The 16,355-nt window shown below is 34.1% G+C and overlaps 1 protein-coding gene and 1 pseudogene across 1 annotated transcript; one reads left to right on the top strand and one right to left on the bottom strand.

The window, feature by feature from the left end:
- Nucleotides 1-61: 61 nt before the first annotated feature.
- On the top strand, nucleotides 62-8,412 carry LOC124835708 (NADPH--cytochrome P450 reductase). Its single transcript, XM_047310680.2, has 18 exons — nucleotides 62-642; nucleotides 1,452-1,511; nucleotides 1,711-1,787; nucleotides 1,892-1,949; nucleotides 2,072-2,158; nucleotides 2,232-2,268; nucleotides 2,874-2,943; nucleotides 3,080-3,274; nucleotides 3,356-3,448; nucleotides 4,153-4,378; nucleotides 4,618-4,701; nucleotides 4,810-4,961; nucleotides 5,049-5,145; nucleotides 5,318-5,467; nucleotides 6,238-6,315; nucleotides 6,383-6,505; nucleotides 6,584-6,697; nucleotides 7,953-8,412. Exons 1-18 carry the CDS (start codon nucleotides 349-351, stop codon nucleotides 8,031-8,033), a joined length of 2,076 nt encoding a protein of 691 aa, XP_047166636.1. The 5' UTR covers nucleotides 62-348; the 3' UTR covers nucleotides 8,034-8,412.
- Nucleotides 8,413-10,015: 1,603 nt separating this feature from the next.
- On the bottom strand, nucleotides 10,016-10,735 carry LOC148204079 (subtilisin-like protease SBT1.8 pseudogene; annotated as a pseudogene).
- Between the last annotated feature and the right edge of the window lie 5,620 nt (nucleotides 10,736-16,355).

Genomic DNA, 16,355 nt, shown 5'->3' on the forward strand with positions numbered 1-16,355 from the left:
AGTTGTCAAAGCGGGCGCCGCGATATCTCGCGCTTTAATTATCAGTATCGTTTGGCAAAGTTGCAAATTCCCACAAACTGAAAAGTAAACCCATTGACGTCGATTGAAAGTGGCCCAAGGTTTCTGGTTTAGCTCTCCCTGGGTCCTTTCCTCTCTCTTCTTCCCACCACCGCACCCAGCCCTCCCTCTCTCTCTCTCCTCGAGTTTTTCAACTACAACTACCGTTGCCTGTTAGGTTTCTCTTGTTGCTGGTTTAGCTCTCAAGCGATCACGCGATCACGCAGGCGCTCGTCACTCTCTCCTTCACCTCCCGCACTGTACTCCGAATTTGATTGACTTGTGGACTCGATGGCTTCCAATTCCGATTTGGTGCGCGCCGTTGAGTCGTTCCTTGGCGTTTCTCTCGGAGATTCCGTTTCGGATTCGCTGCTTCTCATCGCTACCACCTCCGCCGCGGTCGTAATCGGTCTTCTCGTGTTTTTATGGAAGAAATCTTCGGATCGGAGCAAGGAGGTGAAGCCGGTGGTTTTGCCGAGGGGGTTATTGATGGAGGAGGAGGAGGAAGTTGACGTTGCCGCCGGCAAGACTAAGGTCACCATTTTCTTCGGTACTCAGACCGGTACTGCTGAAGGCTTTGCTAAGGTTATATTTCTCTTTTCATGCTTTGTTTTTTATTTCAATCTGCTGGATCAAGGCGAATTGAATCGAATGTTATGGATCTTTAAAATAGAATAAGAATATTCTTCGTGTAAAGCATGATTGTGATTTTCTCGTGCTGCGAATTTAAGTTTGGTGAATGGAGTAGATATCGTAGTTTTGACTTGTGCGATGACTTGGTTAATCACAGGTTATGATAATGATGATATTTGTGGTGGCGCGGATTGTTTGGCTTGATTTTGGTTAGATGTGATTGTGTTCTTTTTGTTACTGAAAACACCAAGGAGCGAGGAATGATGTGTTCTTGTTACATTTTAGTGTCAATTTGAAATTAGTTCGCCTTGATAGTTAAAAGGCGTGCCTACGGTGATGAGCTGACAGTGCTTCTTGCTGCATGTCGTGCCTTTCTATTTATTAATACCTGTGGAAAACCCTAAATCGTGCCGCAATTTTATGACGTTGGATGGCGTGAAGTTGTTAAAAGCTATGAATTTTGTGCATTGTAGTAATTAGTATGGGAATATTCTAACATGTCTTCATACCTCTTTCTTGGCTAGCTTTTCCTGTAACTGTAACAACATGTCTTCATAGGTGTCTTATTGTGAATATTCTAAATTAGCTTGGAAATGATTGTAGATTTTGCAAGTATACTTTTGTAGAGATGATGCCTACTTCCTCTTTTCTATAATGCTTGAAATGATTACCCCTGGGACAACTGCAGCTTTAAATCTGAAGAAAGTTATGTGCCAGTTTTGTATGATTACTGCGTTTTTTATATTTATTTTTAATTACAGGCGCTGGCAGAGGAGATCAAGGCAAGGTATGAAAAAGCGGCTGTCAAAGTTGTTGACCTGGTATGTGGGATTGAAATGAAGTTTTGGCAATGCCTACACTCTGGTTATAGATATATGGGTCAAACATCTTATTTTAAATGTTTGATTTCTTACTAGGAGTGTTCTAGAAAACTTTTGGTAAAATTTTACAGAAAGTTAAGAATTTCAATTTTAAAGTTTAAGTTTGGTTAATGTCTGATGTCTATTTAATTTGAACTAGGATGACTATGCAGCTGATGATGATCTATATGAGGAGAAGCTGAAGAAAGAGAGTCTTGTATTTTTCATGCTGGCAACGTAAGATTGATGTACATAAAAATGGTTGAAATGTATTTATGTATTTATTTATTGATTTATTGAAATGTGTGGTGAATATGATGCATTTTGACTTGACATGACAGTTATGGGGATGGAGAACCAACAGACAATGCTGCAAGATTCTACAAATGGTTTACTGAGGTTTGTATTTACATCACTTTTAAGTAAATCCTACATCTTAGACCTTGCTCTCTCCTTTGCATTTTCATTATTCATATGGCTTACTTAAAATGATTCTAAGTTTCATTGGACATTAATTTTAGGCGAAAGATGAGAGGGGAATCTGGCTCCAAAAACTCACCTATGGAGTTTTCGGCCTAGGTAACAGGCAATACGAACATTTTAATAAGGTATAATCAGATGGTTTTATTTTTATTTAACAAAAAATTCATCATTTGATTCTAATGTGTTCTTTTGATACAGATAGGTAAAGTTGTGGATGAAGAACTTGCTGAACAAGGTGTGTAATTCCATCTCCTGTATTTTCGAAAGTATTAAATTGGTTATTTGCCTTGTCATGATTGCATAGAATCATTGTCGTTGATCAAAGCTAAGTTGCCTTATACATCTTTCATTTCTGTCATTTGTGCTTTTGAATTTTGTTTCCTTAATTTTGTCCTCCTTAGCTGCAAAGTTAATCTACTAGTGCTACTTTCTTTTTCTCTTTGCGTAGTGGAATGGTGCCTTACATTGTTAGATTCAATGTATTTGATAAGCCTTTCAAAAAGTCTAATGGGTGTATAATGTTTGAATCAAACTTTCAGAAAGTACTATAAGTCATTTATTAGGCAATCTTGTTACAATTTCTTGATTCTAAATATATGTAACATAGACTCCAGCCTGCACTGCTGGAATTATATTACTCTATTGTAATTTGTTTAAAATCTAGGAAAACACTGTCATTAAGTTATTTATTTCTGCAGATTTGTATTATTCCTTTGAAGTGAGATGTATATTAATAAAACCCCGTTCTAATAAAGTTCTGAAGTTTGTAAATTAGACTTGAGAATGGTATTAAAGTAGTTTTTTCATAGATATCTTCTTACATAGTTGTGTTCGCTGCAGGTGCAAAGCGTCTAGTTGCAGTTGGATTAGGTGACGATGATCAATCCATTGAAGATGATTTTTCTGCCTGGTAACGATAGTCCTCTGATTCTTCTCAGCCCTGCTATCTAGCTATTAATTATATTGTTGCTACACATAAAATTGTGAAAAATATGTCTACTACCTTTTGGGCATTTCAAACACCATGAGTTGTCTTGGGTTTACAGGAAAGAAAGTTTATGGTCTGAGTTGGATCAGTTGCTCAGAGATGAGGATGATGCTAATACTGTCTCTACCCCCTATACAGCTGCTATTCTTGAATACCGAGTGGTGATTCATGATCCCACTGCAACATCAACCTATGATAATCACTCAACCGTGGCAAATGGGAATACTGTGTTTGATATTCATCATCCTTGCAGGTGCTAGGAATTGTATATATCGATTTTGTTTTTCTTACTACTTCAGTTTATTAAACAAACTTATTGTTTCCTTTCTTGAAGGGTGAATGTTGCTGTACAGAAGGAGCTTCACAAACCTGAGTCTGATCGTTCTTGCATACATTTGGAATTTGATATATCAGGGACGAGCATAACGTAAGTTAGATATACTTCCTGGTGAATAACCATATCATGTTTTCTTGGTAAATAAGAAAATGTAGAACAATTGCATCGGTCAATAATTATTAATTTGTTTTATATAGGCTTCAAATACGTTATGCTAGTAAATATTTTTATAGATCTTTAAACTTTTATCTAATTATTATTCAAAATAATCTAGTCCTGCTGGATTATATTATGTTATTGAGTTTTGGTATAAGGTTTTATATTTGTTTGTAATTCTTAGGAAATATTAAATGTTTTTTTGATGGGTAAATAGAGATATAAAATAACGAAAGACTGTGAAATTGAGGGTGAGATTTCCTGATGAAATTATTGTTAATGATTTTAATCTGTGCAAATATGTCTGATGTGAAATGCATGAAGTTTCTCAAATATTAGCTGAGTTATCATGAAATCTCTAGCATACTCCTCTCAAAACTCTCATTTGATTACATTTGTTGAAACCTACAAAATCACAAGGGAGGTTCATTAAATATGGAACGAGTTTCACATGATTTTGTTATTTCTAAGAAATTTCAGCCAATAGGGAAAAATGTGTTGGAAAGTGTGGTTGTCAACATTTCTCTTTATGGATGAGGTTTTCTCATGCCTAACTAGATGGCAAATTGAATATCCCGTTCCAATTACCTTATAGTAATCAATAAATCTGTTGATGGCGTTTACCTGATATTTCCCAGATATGATACTGGAGACCATGTGGGTGTTTATGCTGAGAACTGCAATGAAACTGTCGAAGAAACTGGGAAGTTGTTGGGTCAGAATTTGGATTTATTTTTTTCTCTTCACACAGACAAGGATGATGGCACTTCCCTAGGTGGTTCTCTCCTACCTCCCTTCCCTGGCCCTTGTTCACTGCGAACTGCATTGGCACGTTATGCTGATCTCTTGAACCCCCCACGAAAGGTTTTAATATTATCGTCACTTGTTATTTCTGTATCATATACTTGTATGGTTTACTGCTTATAAGAGTGTGATCCAATAGAAATTCGTACTTGTTTGGTTTAACTGCTTGTAAGAGTGTGATTCAATAGGGTTTTGTGCTTCTTTGGTTTTATGGCTTATAACACTGTGATTTGATAGGGATTTGTGCTTGTTTTATATAAATGAAAATAAAGAAATAATTTCACGTGCTTCTATTCCAGGCTGCTTTAGTTGCATTGGCTGCTCATGCCTCTGAACCTAGCGAAGCAGAAAGATTAAAGTTCCTTTCATCTCCTCAGGGGAAGGTAAAAATTCTGTACTCCTGTTTGTCTTTTTTATTTTTTTTACAAAGACAAAAATTTCTTTTTTTCCCCTTCCTTTTCTAATGATGATTTTCAATTTTTGGTTTCTAGGATGAGTATTCCAAATGGGTGGTTGGAAGCCAGAGGAGTCTCGTTGAGGCGATGGCTGAGTTTCCATCAGCAAAACCTCCTCTTGGTGTGTTTTTTGCTGCAATAGCCCCTCGTTTACAGCCTCGTTATTATTCTATTTCATCCTCTCCAAGGTAGTTATCATATCTCATTTAAAGTATCAAATGGACCCTTATAAGATAATTGGTGAACAAATAATACTGTATTACTTGATTGTCCAGGTTTGCTCCTCAAAGGGTACATGTAACTTGTGCTTTGGTATATGGTCCAACTCCCACTGGTAGAATTCACAAAGGTGTATGTTCAACTTGGATGAAGGTACCAGCATGCAATTTATACACTTCTTGTGCAATCACATGGTCCTCTTTTTTAACTTCTTGGACTCGCTGCTCTCAACTAATTGTGTTTGTGATTCTCATTTCTTGGCTGAGGGGTGCATTACCTAATTATTTCATTTTGTTTCTAATATAAATCTCTTATGAATTATCAGAATGCTATTCCCTCAGAAAAAAGTCAAGACTGTAGCTCGGCTCCTATTTTTATTAGGCCATCAAATTTCAAGCTTCCAGTTGATCATTCAATACCTATTATTATGGTTGGACCTGGTACCGGTCTTGCACCTTTCAGGGGATTTTTACAGGTATGTGAATATGTTATGTATGTGTGTATTTTTACAATTATTATAAAAGTAAGCTTGCTGGAAAACAACTATATAGAATGAAGAAGGGATGGTGATTGAACCGTTGAATATAAAAAGAAACATAGGTATCAAATAAGGAATTATGTAATAATCAACTACGAGTATGAACTAAAATTCAAGGCGCCTTATTCTTTATTTTGTTACAACTGGAAAGCTCTACTATTCTGTCTTTTTGATCACTTTTACTGTGTTGTGGAATTAACTAAAGTGATAAGCACTAAAAAATGAAATTATTTTAGTTTCTTCAAGATACGTGGCTAAATTGCTTTCAAGTAGCTGAAGGTGAAAATCTGCTTTTAGCAAGAGGCAAGAAAGTCGTGCTTGTCAAATGAAACAAAAGTGGAAGCAGATTGTTTTTTCGGAATCCAAATTGTTCATTTCTTTTCGTAGTGCCCTTTTAAGGTTTTTTTTTTTTTAAACAGAAATTTCACATCATTGGCAAACAGGTATCTAGTTTGTTGTAAAAATATAGTTTACCCTTGTTAAAATAAAAGAGAGACATAGGTTGAATCCCTAATGTGTATAGAACACGTAGGGATATGCATTTATAAATAAGAAAATACAAAGATGGGCCTAAGCCCGTTACATCTAACAACCCTAAATCAAAAATTTAAAAGATGTCCAATCCATTTAAAAATTGAAAGTTCAGGTGAAACTGAGTTTTTACAGACATATACTTCTAAATTCGTACTTTATATTTGATTTACCAGGAAAGATATGCTCTCAAAGAGGATGGTGTTCAACTTGGCCCTGCATTACTCTTCTTCGGATGTAGAAATCGTCAAATGGTAAATTAATTTCTTTGTGCTTTTTAAATGGGTTTTCAGATCAATTTTTGATTTTCCAATTATGTAGGATTTCATTTATGAGGATGAGCTAAAGAATTTTGTGGAACAAGGTTCTCTTTCAGAATTGATAGTTGCATTCTCTAGAGAGGGGGCTGAAAAAGAATATGTTCAACACAAGATGATGGACAAAGTAAGTACGAATAGTAGCTTAGTAGGTATCAACTGCAACTGGACAAATTATTACCTGCATTAATTTTTATATGTGCAGGCTGCGCACCTGTGGAGTTTGATTTCTCAAGGAGGTTATCTTTACGTCTGTGGTGATGCCAAGGGCATGGCCAGAGATGTTCATCGAACTCTTCATTCCATTGTCCAGGAGCAGGTGCTGATTGTCCTTCATCATCCCTCCCTTTTACATAATACTTAAGCATTGATTTTCAAAGAACTTAACCAAACTAGTATGAGAATTAAAGGAAGCTTTTCTATCTATTGCTTTTGTCTCTTCACCACGAACAGATGCCAATAATTATATTGCTAACCAGTGAGTATAATAATATATTTGTGATAGGAGAGGTGTGACTAATTTTGAGCCTTTTCGTTTTTGTATTCCAAACACAGAATTTGGTTGGGTTTTAGAAAAATTTGGTGCTAAATTAGCGTATTTGAATTTTTCATTGGAGCCAAAGCTATTTTTTACATTGACTTCGTTTTTTCTTTGTTCTGTTCTTTTCTTCTATTGGGTTTATTATAGTATTGATCGGGTGTTTAGTACTTCAAATGTGGGAATTTGAACATTCTTGTGTTTGTGAGGATGTGAACTTGTGTGCCTTGCTTGTGATTAAAAACCTTATAGTAAGTTCTCCTTACCACATCCAATGATAGAGATAAAATTATGGACTATTTTTTTTGTGCAATATTATTGAAGAAATTGGTTGACAAATAAATAGTGACGTTGCTAATTTTTTTTACAAAGGTTATTATTTGGAAAAAATATTGTTTAGCTTCTTTTAAAACGGGTTGACTCCACTACTTAATACGTCAATTTTGTTTTTCAGTGCAATTTGGAGGAATTCTCTCTTCCAACCTGGAAGGGTTTTAAAATATCAATTTGGAAAATCGTTATCAACTTCATTCTAACCTTTATGAATGTGTGGATATCATTAGTTTTTTCCTTCTTTCCTATTTTTAGACTCTACTTTACATTTCACAACTTGAGTGGGTGTGAGAGAGCCATAATCGTATGCTGATTCCTGCATGCTTGGTTACGCTCTGTCTATATTTATGTTGTGTTTAGTGTATATGAAGGGACTCAACAATGTAAATTTTCATCTCTAAATTATTTCGATTTAAATCTTTTGCAGAGCTTTTATTTTATTTTATTTATAAGACTCATGCTAGGCATCACTATCATCCTTGGTATCTCAGTTAGGCTGACATTCCAAACACATCTATCATTTGTCATCACATAAAAATATCATTAAAATAAAAAGAAAGATACAAAGGACTCATGGGGGATTTGCAGAGCTTTTATTTAACAATGCTATAGTTCTGATGATTTTTTGGTTTCACTAGCATATACACTACATTCCTATGGAATGAAACTTTCTTAAAAACTTTGTTTCTGTATTGAATTACAGGAAAACGTGGACTCAACAAAAGCCGAAGCTATAGTGAAAAAACTCCAGATGGACGGACGTTACCTTAGAGATGTATGGTGATTTTTATTGTTGTTCATCTGTTTTGACTGTGGTATCCTTGCTATTTGGTATGCTAAATTCAAGATTGGCTGAAGGATATTTTTGAGATTAGTAGCTGTCTTTACGGAAATTTAGGAACCGACAGTGGAGGCTTATCAGGTTTCCTTGAGAAGAAATGCTTTTCTGGACATTTGGCCTTTTCTTTTATTTTCAATTGTCTTTATATTATCTTATGATAGGTTGGATCCCTCTAAACTAGGATTAATTATAGGGGGCCTCTGATGGTTAGTCTCAGAAATCGGTCAACACATAGAGGTTACAGTGGATGATTATGTATCATTAAATGTAGAAATTGGTAACGAATAATTATTTTTTATTAATGAAACTTGTTTTTTTAATACAGAGGATATTATATTCTTGTGTTGAACACAATTTATTTAAATAGGCTGAATGTAATATATCAAAATCTTGATCTTACTGGTGCATAATATTCTAATAATGTTATAGGTTTGCTGGGTGTTGGGAAATTTCAAAAACTAAGACCGGATCTCTCAACATGTAGTTAAACTTTTAGGGTTTTTTAATACAAGGGATGATCCAATGGTTGGAGAATAATTTAAAGTCTCATAAGATTGAAAGATAATAAAAGTAGAAACTAACATTTTCTTTCTTTTTTCTAAATTTAAGCATTTGACGTGTAGTTATGTGAGATACATATAATTTCTGCATATAAATGAAAACAATTGGTCTTAAAAATTACGTTACAGTTTTAATTTTTCAATTAATAACTTTAAAACTTAATAGCATTTTTTCAAGGAGTTGCATTTCTTTAAACAAACTTTTACCTAGATCCGGAATTACTAGGTCATGCATTTACCTTTATGAATGGCGGTTATAAGTGTGTTCAAATTTAAGTAAGTGTACATGAAAAAGTTGTATTATCAATCAAATATCGATTACTTTTGTATAACTTTTAAATTATTGTAGGAATCATAAAAATTACTACTATTCAATCAATTAAATTATCAATTTTATTATAAAATAATTAAAATAAGTTTAAGAAACTTACTTCTTGTTTTAACTTTTCTTAATCTGATTATTAAAATTGAATTATTTATTATAACTGTTTATTTATGTATAGAATAATATCTAACAGTCTTATTTATGTATAGAATAATATATATATATATATATATATATATATATATATATATATATATATATATTAACGAAAATACATGAGTCATATGTGTTCATTTTCTCTTAATGATAACAAAACAACAATAAAATTATAATGGTGAAAGTAAAAATTCTTTTTTTATACTTTTATTGAAGATAGTTTCTGTTTATTTTTTAAGTGATATTTTATTATAAATAGTTATTTTAGTTAAAAAATGTTTAAATTTAAAAAATAGTAAAAATTGGTAAATGATCATAAAAGGTAAACTTAAAAGAAAAAAAATGTGTACATAAAAAAGAAAATCGTCTCTATATAATACTAACATAAAGGTAGAAGTTAACTCTGTACATAATTTTTAAATATTTATAGTGTTATATTTAATATATAATAATATAGAAGTTTGTAACTATGCATTAAATATATTTACTATTACTAAAAGTGATAATAAATATATAATGAAGCTCATTTAATACGGATTATTATATCATACTTAATTATATATCACATTTAAGTTTTAACCATATACCTAAAATCAGTTTCTTATAAAGTAATAGTTTTAAAAAATTATTTTAAAATAAGGTATTTTTATTCTTTTTACTGAGTTACTTCTCATTTATTCTTAACGGTTAAATATGTTTTTCGTCCCTTAAGTATGGCATGATTTTGGGTTTAGTCCCTACTCGAAACTTTGATGGTTTTTAGTTCTCATAGTTTTAAAACTCTTAATAGTAGTCCTTAAAATTGGACGACGTTAACTTTTAGTAGATGTGGTAAACGATAATGCCACGTCTTATGCCAGCTTGCTTTTTCACTCTTTGTCACGTTACTTGTGCCCGTCTTCTCCGGCAAAGCAGAGCCTCCATCGAACCAGCTGCTCAGTCCAAGGCGCCACCATTGGTGAAGGTCTAACGTTCAAAACCGTTCCACGGAAATCGATAACTGTCGTTGGATTAAGATCTGAGGAAGCATATTTCCTAATCTGATCCCCCATGATTCTTCCCACCGCCACAGCCGGTAGAAGGTGGTTGTCTGCTACTAACTCCTCCCCACTCGCTTCTGTGTTCGCCAGAATCATCCCCATCCCACTTGCGTCACGCACCACCTTGCCCTTCTCCACGCACGCGTTAATCCCTCTATCGCAAACCACCACCTTCCCCCGAACTAAACTCGGGTCGAGTGAACCGGGCATGCAGACGCTTCCAGAGTGGTTCAACCTTTTATTATAAACCAACCCCACCGGTTCGGTCCCCATTCGGGTATCGCTGTAAAGCGAAACATCGGAGTACCATTTTTTATTGTCGAGCACGGCGAAGGCGGGGAAAACATGGTCCAACGTCCCAGCCCCAACGGTCATTATCCAGGGTGCAACGTTTGCAAGTGAGGCCTTCTCGGGGCCGCTGTTCCTGGCGGAGCAGGAGACGAAGATCCCCCTTGCCATCGCTGCGAACGCGCCTACAACAATGGTGTCGCGAAAGTACGGCGCGGAGCCGCCGCCAAGGGAGAGTGAGAGCACGTCGACGCCGTCCTGAATGGCGTGGTCCATCCCGGCGAGAATGTCTGACGCAAAGCAGCCGTCGGTCCAGCAGGAATCTCATGCATGAGTATAATAGTAAAGCAAGGGATCAGAATCAGTGGTTAAAGATTGAAGATTTGCGGTGTACCAGTCGGTGTGAGTAGGGTAGATTGGAGGTTTGTTGTTCTGTTTCATGTGAACTATGTATGTCTTCTTGGGCGATGTTAGACACCAGCAACATTGTGCCACAAGCAAGAGGGACAAAACGAAGGTGAAAAGGGAAGCCATTTCATGAAGAGAGTGAAGGTTTCTAATTTAGTGAATGAATTGTGCAGGGAAGATAACAGAGAAAAGAAAGTATACATTAAAGATTAAAGTTTGTGGCTCGCGAAGGCTGGGCTCTCTCAGGCGACGATAGGCGGAGGAATGAGAGAGCTTCTCGCGCGCGGAGAAATGGCAAGGAGAGAGAAATCGACACCGCAGCCAACAATGATCCCGGGTGGCGATTGGTGTCACTGGCGACGCCTTGGACTGAGCGACTGGTCCGATGGAGGCTCTGCTCTGCCGGAGAAGACGAACGACACAAGCAACGTGGTAGAGAGTGAAGAGGCAAACTGGCATAAGACGTGGCCTCGCCGTTTGCCACATCAACTAAAAGTTAACGCCGTCCAATTTTAAGGACCAATATTAAGAGTTTTAAAATTATGAGGACTAAAAACCATCAAAGTTTCGAGTAGGGACTAAACTCATAATCATGTGATACTTAAGGGACGAAAAACATATTTAACCCTTCTTAAAATAAAAATGATTAACATTATCTCACAATTTTAATTGTTGCCATGTAAGGTCCTTACATTTACAATAAAATAGAACAGTTACCAGTAAAATAAAGTTAGTTTACATTTATTCTGAAATAACTATAAATTTAAAAACTTTATGGAAAAGCCTATATTGATACTATTACAAGTACACACCGAACGTTCATACAAGCATCGTATTAGACGAAATGGTCTTAAACTATTACAGAAATAGGTACAAGACCGAACGGTCTTACTCTAATAAAAACCATCCTCTTCTGCCAACGCCTGTTCCATAATACCTTCTGCACACTCTGCTCACACCCACAGGATGATCATTGCAAGGACAAAACAACCGAACGGATAAGACAAGAAAATAAGGGTAAGCTAGTGTAATTTAAATAATCATAATATTATAGAGAATCATATTAAATCAAGCATTTAAACAATCATAATCCAACATTTCAGGCAAAAAAAACCGAACATATCATGCATGCAAAGATCGACACTTGACTTGACCATCCGGATTGTATGAATATGTAGCTTGAGGTTGTTCTTGCACCCGGGTAATGTAGTAACTGAAAACCCTTCAGCTGTCACCCGAGGTTAGTCCGTCATACCTCACCCAAATCCCCTCTGGACTAGGACCTCCTGCCATTCTCACCACATGACTTACCCATCTCTACTTGAAAACTGGTAATCATTAGAATTTCAGGATGAACGCCATGAATTTCACTATCCATATTCATACTTTACCACCACCTTGATAACCAATCACTGAGACATTCCTCCTTGAAATTCTCTTTCACATTACATGAAACATATACCTTATTTGAATAACAATATAATTTCTCATACCCAATAGATCCATACAACTATATGTTGGATCAATCGGTACCGTTATAGAATTTCGCAGCGGAATAATTTATAAAGCGGAAAGCGTGTTCGGTCAAACTCTTAATAAGATGGTCCGTTTTAGAAATTTAATTTTCTTAGAGACAAATTTTCAAACAGTTGATGAGCATAAAACAGTAATCAGTACAGAGAATAGAAAAAATCACACAAGCAATTTTTATCCTGGTTCGATTCAAAAGAATCTACGTCCAGTTGTTAATCACTATAAAAAGTGATTAACGTTTTCACTAAAAATAGTTTCACAAGTTTACAATAGAGTAAATGAAACAGAAAAAAGATAAAACCTTCCTTCGAACGAACAAACCGGAAGAACAACAACTTTGCCAACTTGAAGAGAACCGCTCCGACCTTTGACCCACAAAGCGCGAGCTTCTCCTTTTCACAAGACCAGGCAATGCAATGAACTAGCTTTTGGAACTTCCTCAGATCACACTGTATTCTCAAAAGCTTTGTGTTCAACTTTCTTTAATCTTCACAGAAAAAACACTATATAGCCAGCTGCTCTGAATATCTAAGGTTAAGTTTCAACTGCCACGAATAATCGATTATTGTAAGTGATAATCGATTATTCAAGTCCGTTACAGGGTTTTCAAAATGTGATAATCGATTATATGATGTGATAATCGATTATTCCTGTATGACTCTGTGATAATCGATTATTGTCATTCCATAATCGATTATTGCAGTTAAAAATGCAAGTTTACAAGGTTTACAAGAATTTCCTACTACATTTAATTTCTACAAATTGCTTTTAACTAATTCTAATATCTTCTTCAACTAAAACTTCTTGTAGCATCATCAAAACAAATTTCTTCAAGATTTACCAATACTCCTTATTGGTAACACTATCTCAAGCAATCAGAATCAAATAGTGAAATTAGCATTTAAAGACTAAATAATCATTCACAAAAGAAGGCCGAACGGTTACAACACAATCCTTGAATATGACCGAATGAAAACTTACTAACTGCGACAAAATTAAACACTTAGAGCTTAGACCAAATACTTATAATTTAAACTGAACACTTAGTGTAAGATCGAGCGGTCTTTTACTATCCATAGAACAGGACCGAACGGTCCATAGTAGGTAAGACTGAGGAAATGACTGAACATTATTAAGAATCGACCACTAGGAAAAGACCAAACGCGAATACGAGTACGAGCGTCAAGACAATTACCCACCTAAAACTGAACACTCTAGACTTAGACAGGATACTCTGGTAGGACCGAACACTAAAGCATGACCAAACACTATTAACAGGTAAGGCCCATCAGAGGCCGAACACAGTTAAGACCAAACACCACTATCATACCGAGTACTAGTGCAAGATCGTTCGGTCATTAACTGAAAACTCCACAGAAGCAGAACTCAGTTAAGACCGAACACAAAAGGAAGACCACCCACACCTAATACCGAACGGTCATGAACTGGTAAGACTCTAAAGAGACTGAAACCAGTTAATGGCAGAGTACCTAAATATGACCGAATGGCCAATCAGCGCATGACCGCGCGGTCAACAGCGCATGTTCCACATTCTGCATAATTCTGCATAAATATCTGCAGAATTATGAAAAACTCCTAACTTTACCAAAACTGAATATTTTTCCCAACTTCTAATTCCCCATACTTGAATCATATACCAATTTACATTATTCCAAGGATGTCTAAACCTTTATAAACACTTTCTAAAGAGTCTGTTACCAAATTCATGATCCAAAACTGCATAATCATCAATCTAAGGACTCAAATTCAATTATACTGGTTTTTGGCACAGTTTGGTTGACTTAGGGATTCTAACAAGTCCTAAATAACTCATCTAAGGTTTCCCCAGTGACTAATTGAACTCCTAACCCCAATTCCCCATTTTTGCTACTCCACTTCGTTAAACACACTTACTAACAACACCAACAACTCAAAACAGAATAGTTCAACAAGGTCACAGGTTATATTATCTTATTATACCACTATACAATTCACACATTCACTCAATTACATACCCAAGCAAACTTCCAAACAACATTATACAACAGTACAGTTCCACAACACGTCAACCAATTAAATTAACTAGCTTCCCTTACCTTTAGCCGAAACCGAACAACTCAACAACTTCAAAAATTTTGCTCTCAACACCATAACCTTATAAGAATACCTATAGATTACCGATTAGTGATACGAGACCACCCAAAGAACCAAAATGAAGTTAGAAAGAGGAAAGGAAGGCTGCTGAACGCATGCAAATAGAGATGTTCTAGCATGTGCCAGAATTTGAAGAAACCAACATAAATCAAGGAGATCGAAACTTACCAGCTCTAACCACAAAATTGATCGGTGGAAAGGGAAGCTCTAAACACCAGGATTGCTTAGGTACAACCATATTGTTGAAAAGATAAACTTAGATGAATAAATTCTAGAGAAAAGAAGAAGAAAGAAGATATTAGGAGTTTTGGAGAGAGATAGCTCTATCCGAAAATGAGACAAAACTTTTGAATCTTCAATTTATATAGTAGTATTATTTTAATATTAAATTACTCGATCCCATTATTTGCATACACCTATCTATTCGCCGGATTCTTACACGTCTAATATACAAAATATTAATTAACTTAAAGAAAAGATTATAAGATTCAGTTTTAATATTATACATTTTTAAAATTTGAATATAAAAATAATACTAAAACAGTAACTAGCAAGGATAAAATTTGAAATAGAGATTTGTATGCCACATTTTTTTTATCAACTTTATATATTGTTATAGATTATTATTATTATTATCTCTATAAAATTAATCATAAATAATTTAATAATTTTATTCTAAATGACTTTTATATATTTTTAGGTCATTTTTTAGTTAAAAAACTAATAAAATTTTAAAATTGGTTAACATGAAAAAATAATTAAACTTAAAAAATTCATTTAAGTTTAAAATTAGTAACATAATTATTTACTTTAAAAATATATGGGTTAAATATGTTTTTAGTCCCTAAACTATTGGCCGTTTCTGGTTTTCGTCCCTCTTTCAAAGTAAGGTACAGTTTGGTCCTTATTCTTTTCGAAACGTTCGTTTTAATAAAACGAACGTTTTCGAAAAGAATGAGGACCAAACTGTACCTTACTTTGAAAGAGGGACGAAAACCAGAAACAACCAATAGTTTAGGGACTAAAAACATATTTAACCCAAAATATATATATATATATATATATATATATATATATATATATATATATATATATATATATATATATATATATATATAGAAAGATAAAATTGAAAAACAAACGTAGACAAAAAAAAAGAAAATTTCTCTCTCTCTCTATATATATTATATTAAAATAGTGTTTAATTATTTCAATTTCTTTATGTTTTAATAACCATCCATATTAATTATTGAAAAAAAAATCTTAATTTATTACTCTCATATTTAAAGTCTTCCTGACTTGACTGGCTGACTAACTTAATATATATATATATATATATATATATATATATTAAAATTACTAATTTATCATTATATAAATACAAATTATTGGATTAAGTTAATGACAAATATTGAAAGGTAAACACTTTAAAATATTAATTATCAATTGACTTTACTATTTTTTATGATTTTAATATGTGGGGATTTCATTTATAATGAAAACAGAATATGTCCAATATGAGTTAGAATAAACATGTTAAAACATGCCAAATAAAGAAAGAAGGTTTTCATTTTTGGATAATATTAAGTAATGCCAATTTAGTATTGTAAAAACTTGAAACTGTAGATTTGATAATAGAGTGTGTATATAAAATTAAAAAATATTTAATAGTCATGTTAACATTTTAAAATCACATATTTTTCTAATCATAACTATTTATACATATTTATATAATATTTCCATATTCCGTGTTAAGATTTCAATGATAATTTACATTTATTAAAGAACACAAATTTCTTTT

This window comes from Vigna umbellata, chromosome 2 (genome assembly GCF_029865625.1).
Source record: "Vigna umbellata cultivar VRB3 chromosome 2, Vumbellata_1.0, whole genome shotgun sequence".
Taxonomy (NCBI): domain Eukaryota; kingdom Viridiplantae; phylum Streptophyta; class Magnoliopsida; order Fabales; family Fabaceae; genus Vigna; species Vigna umbellata.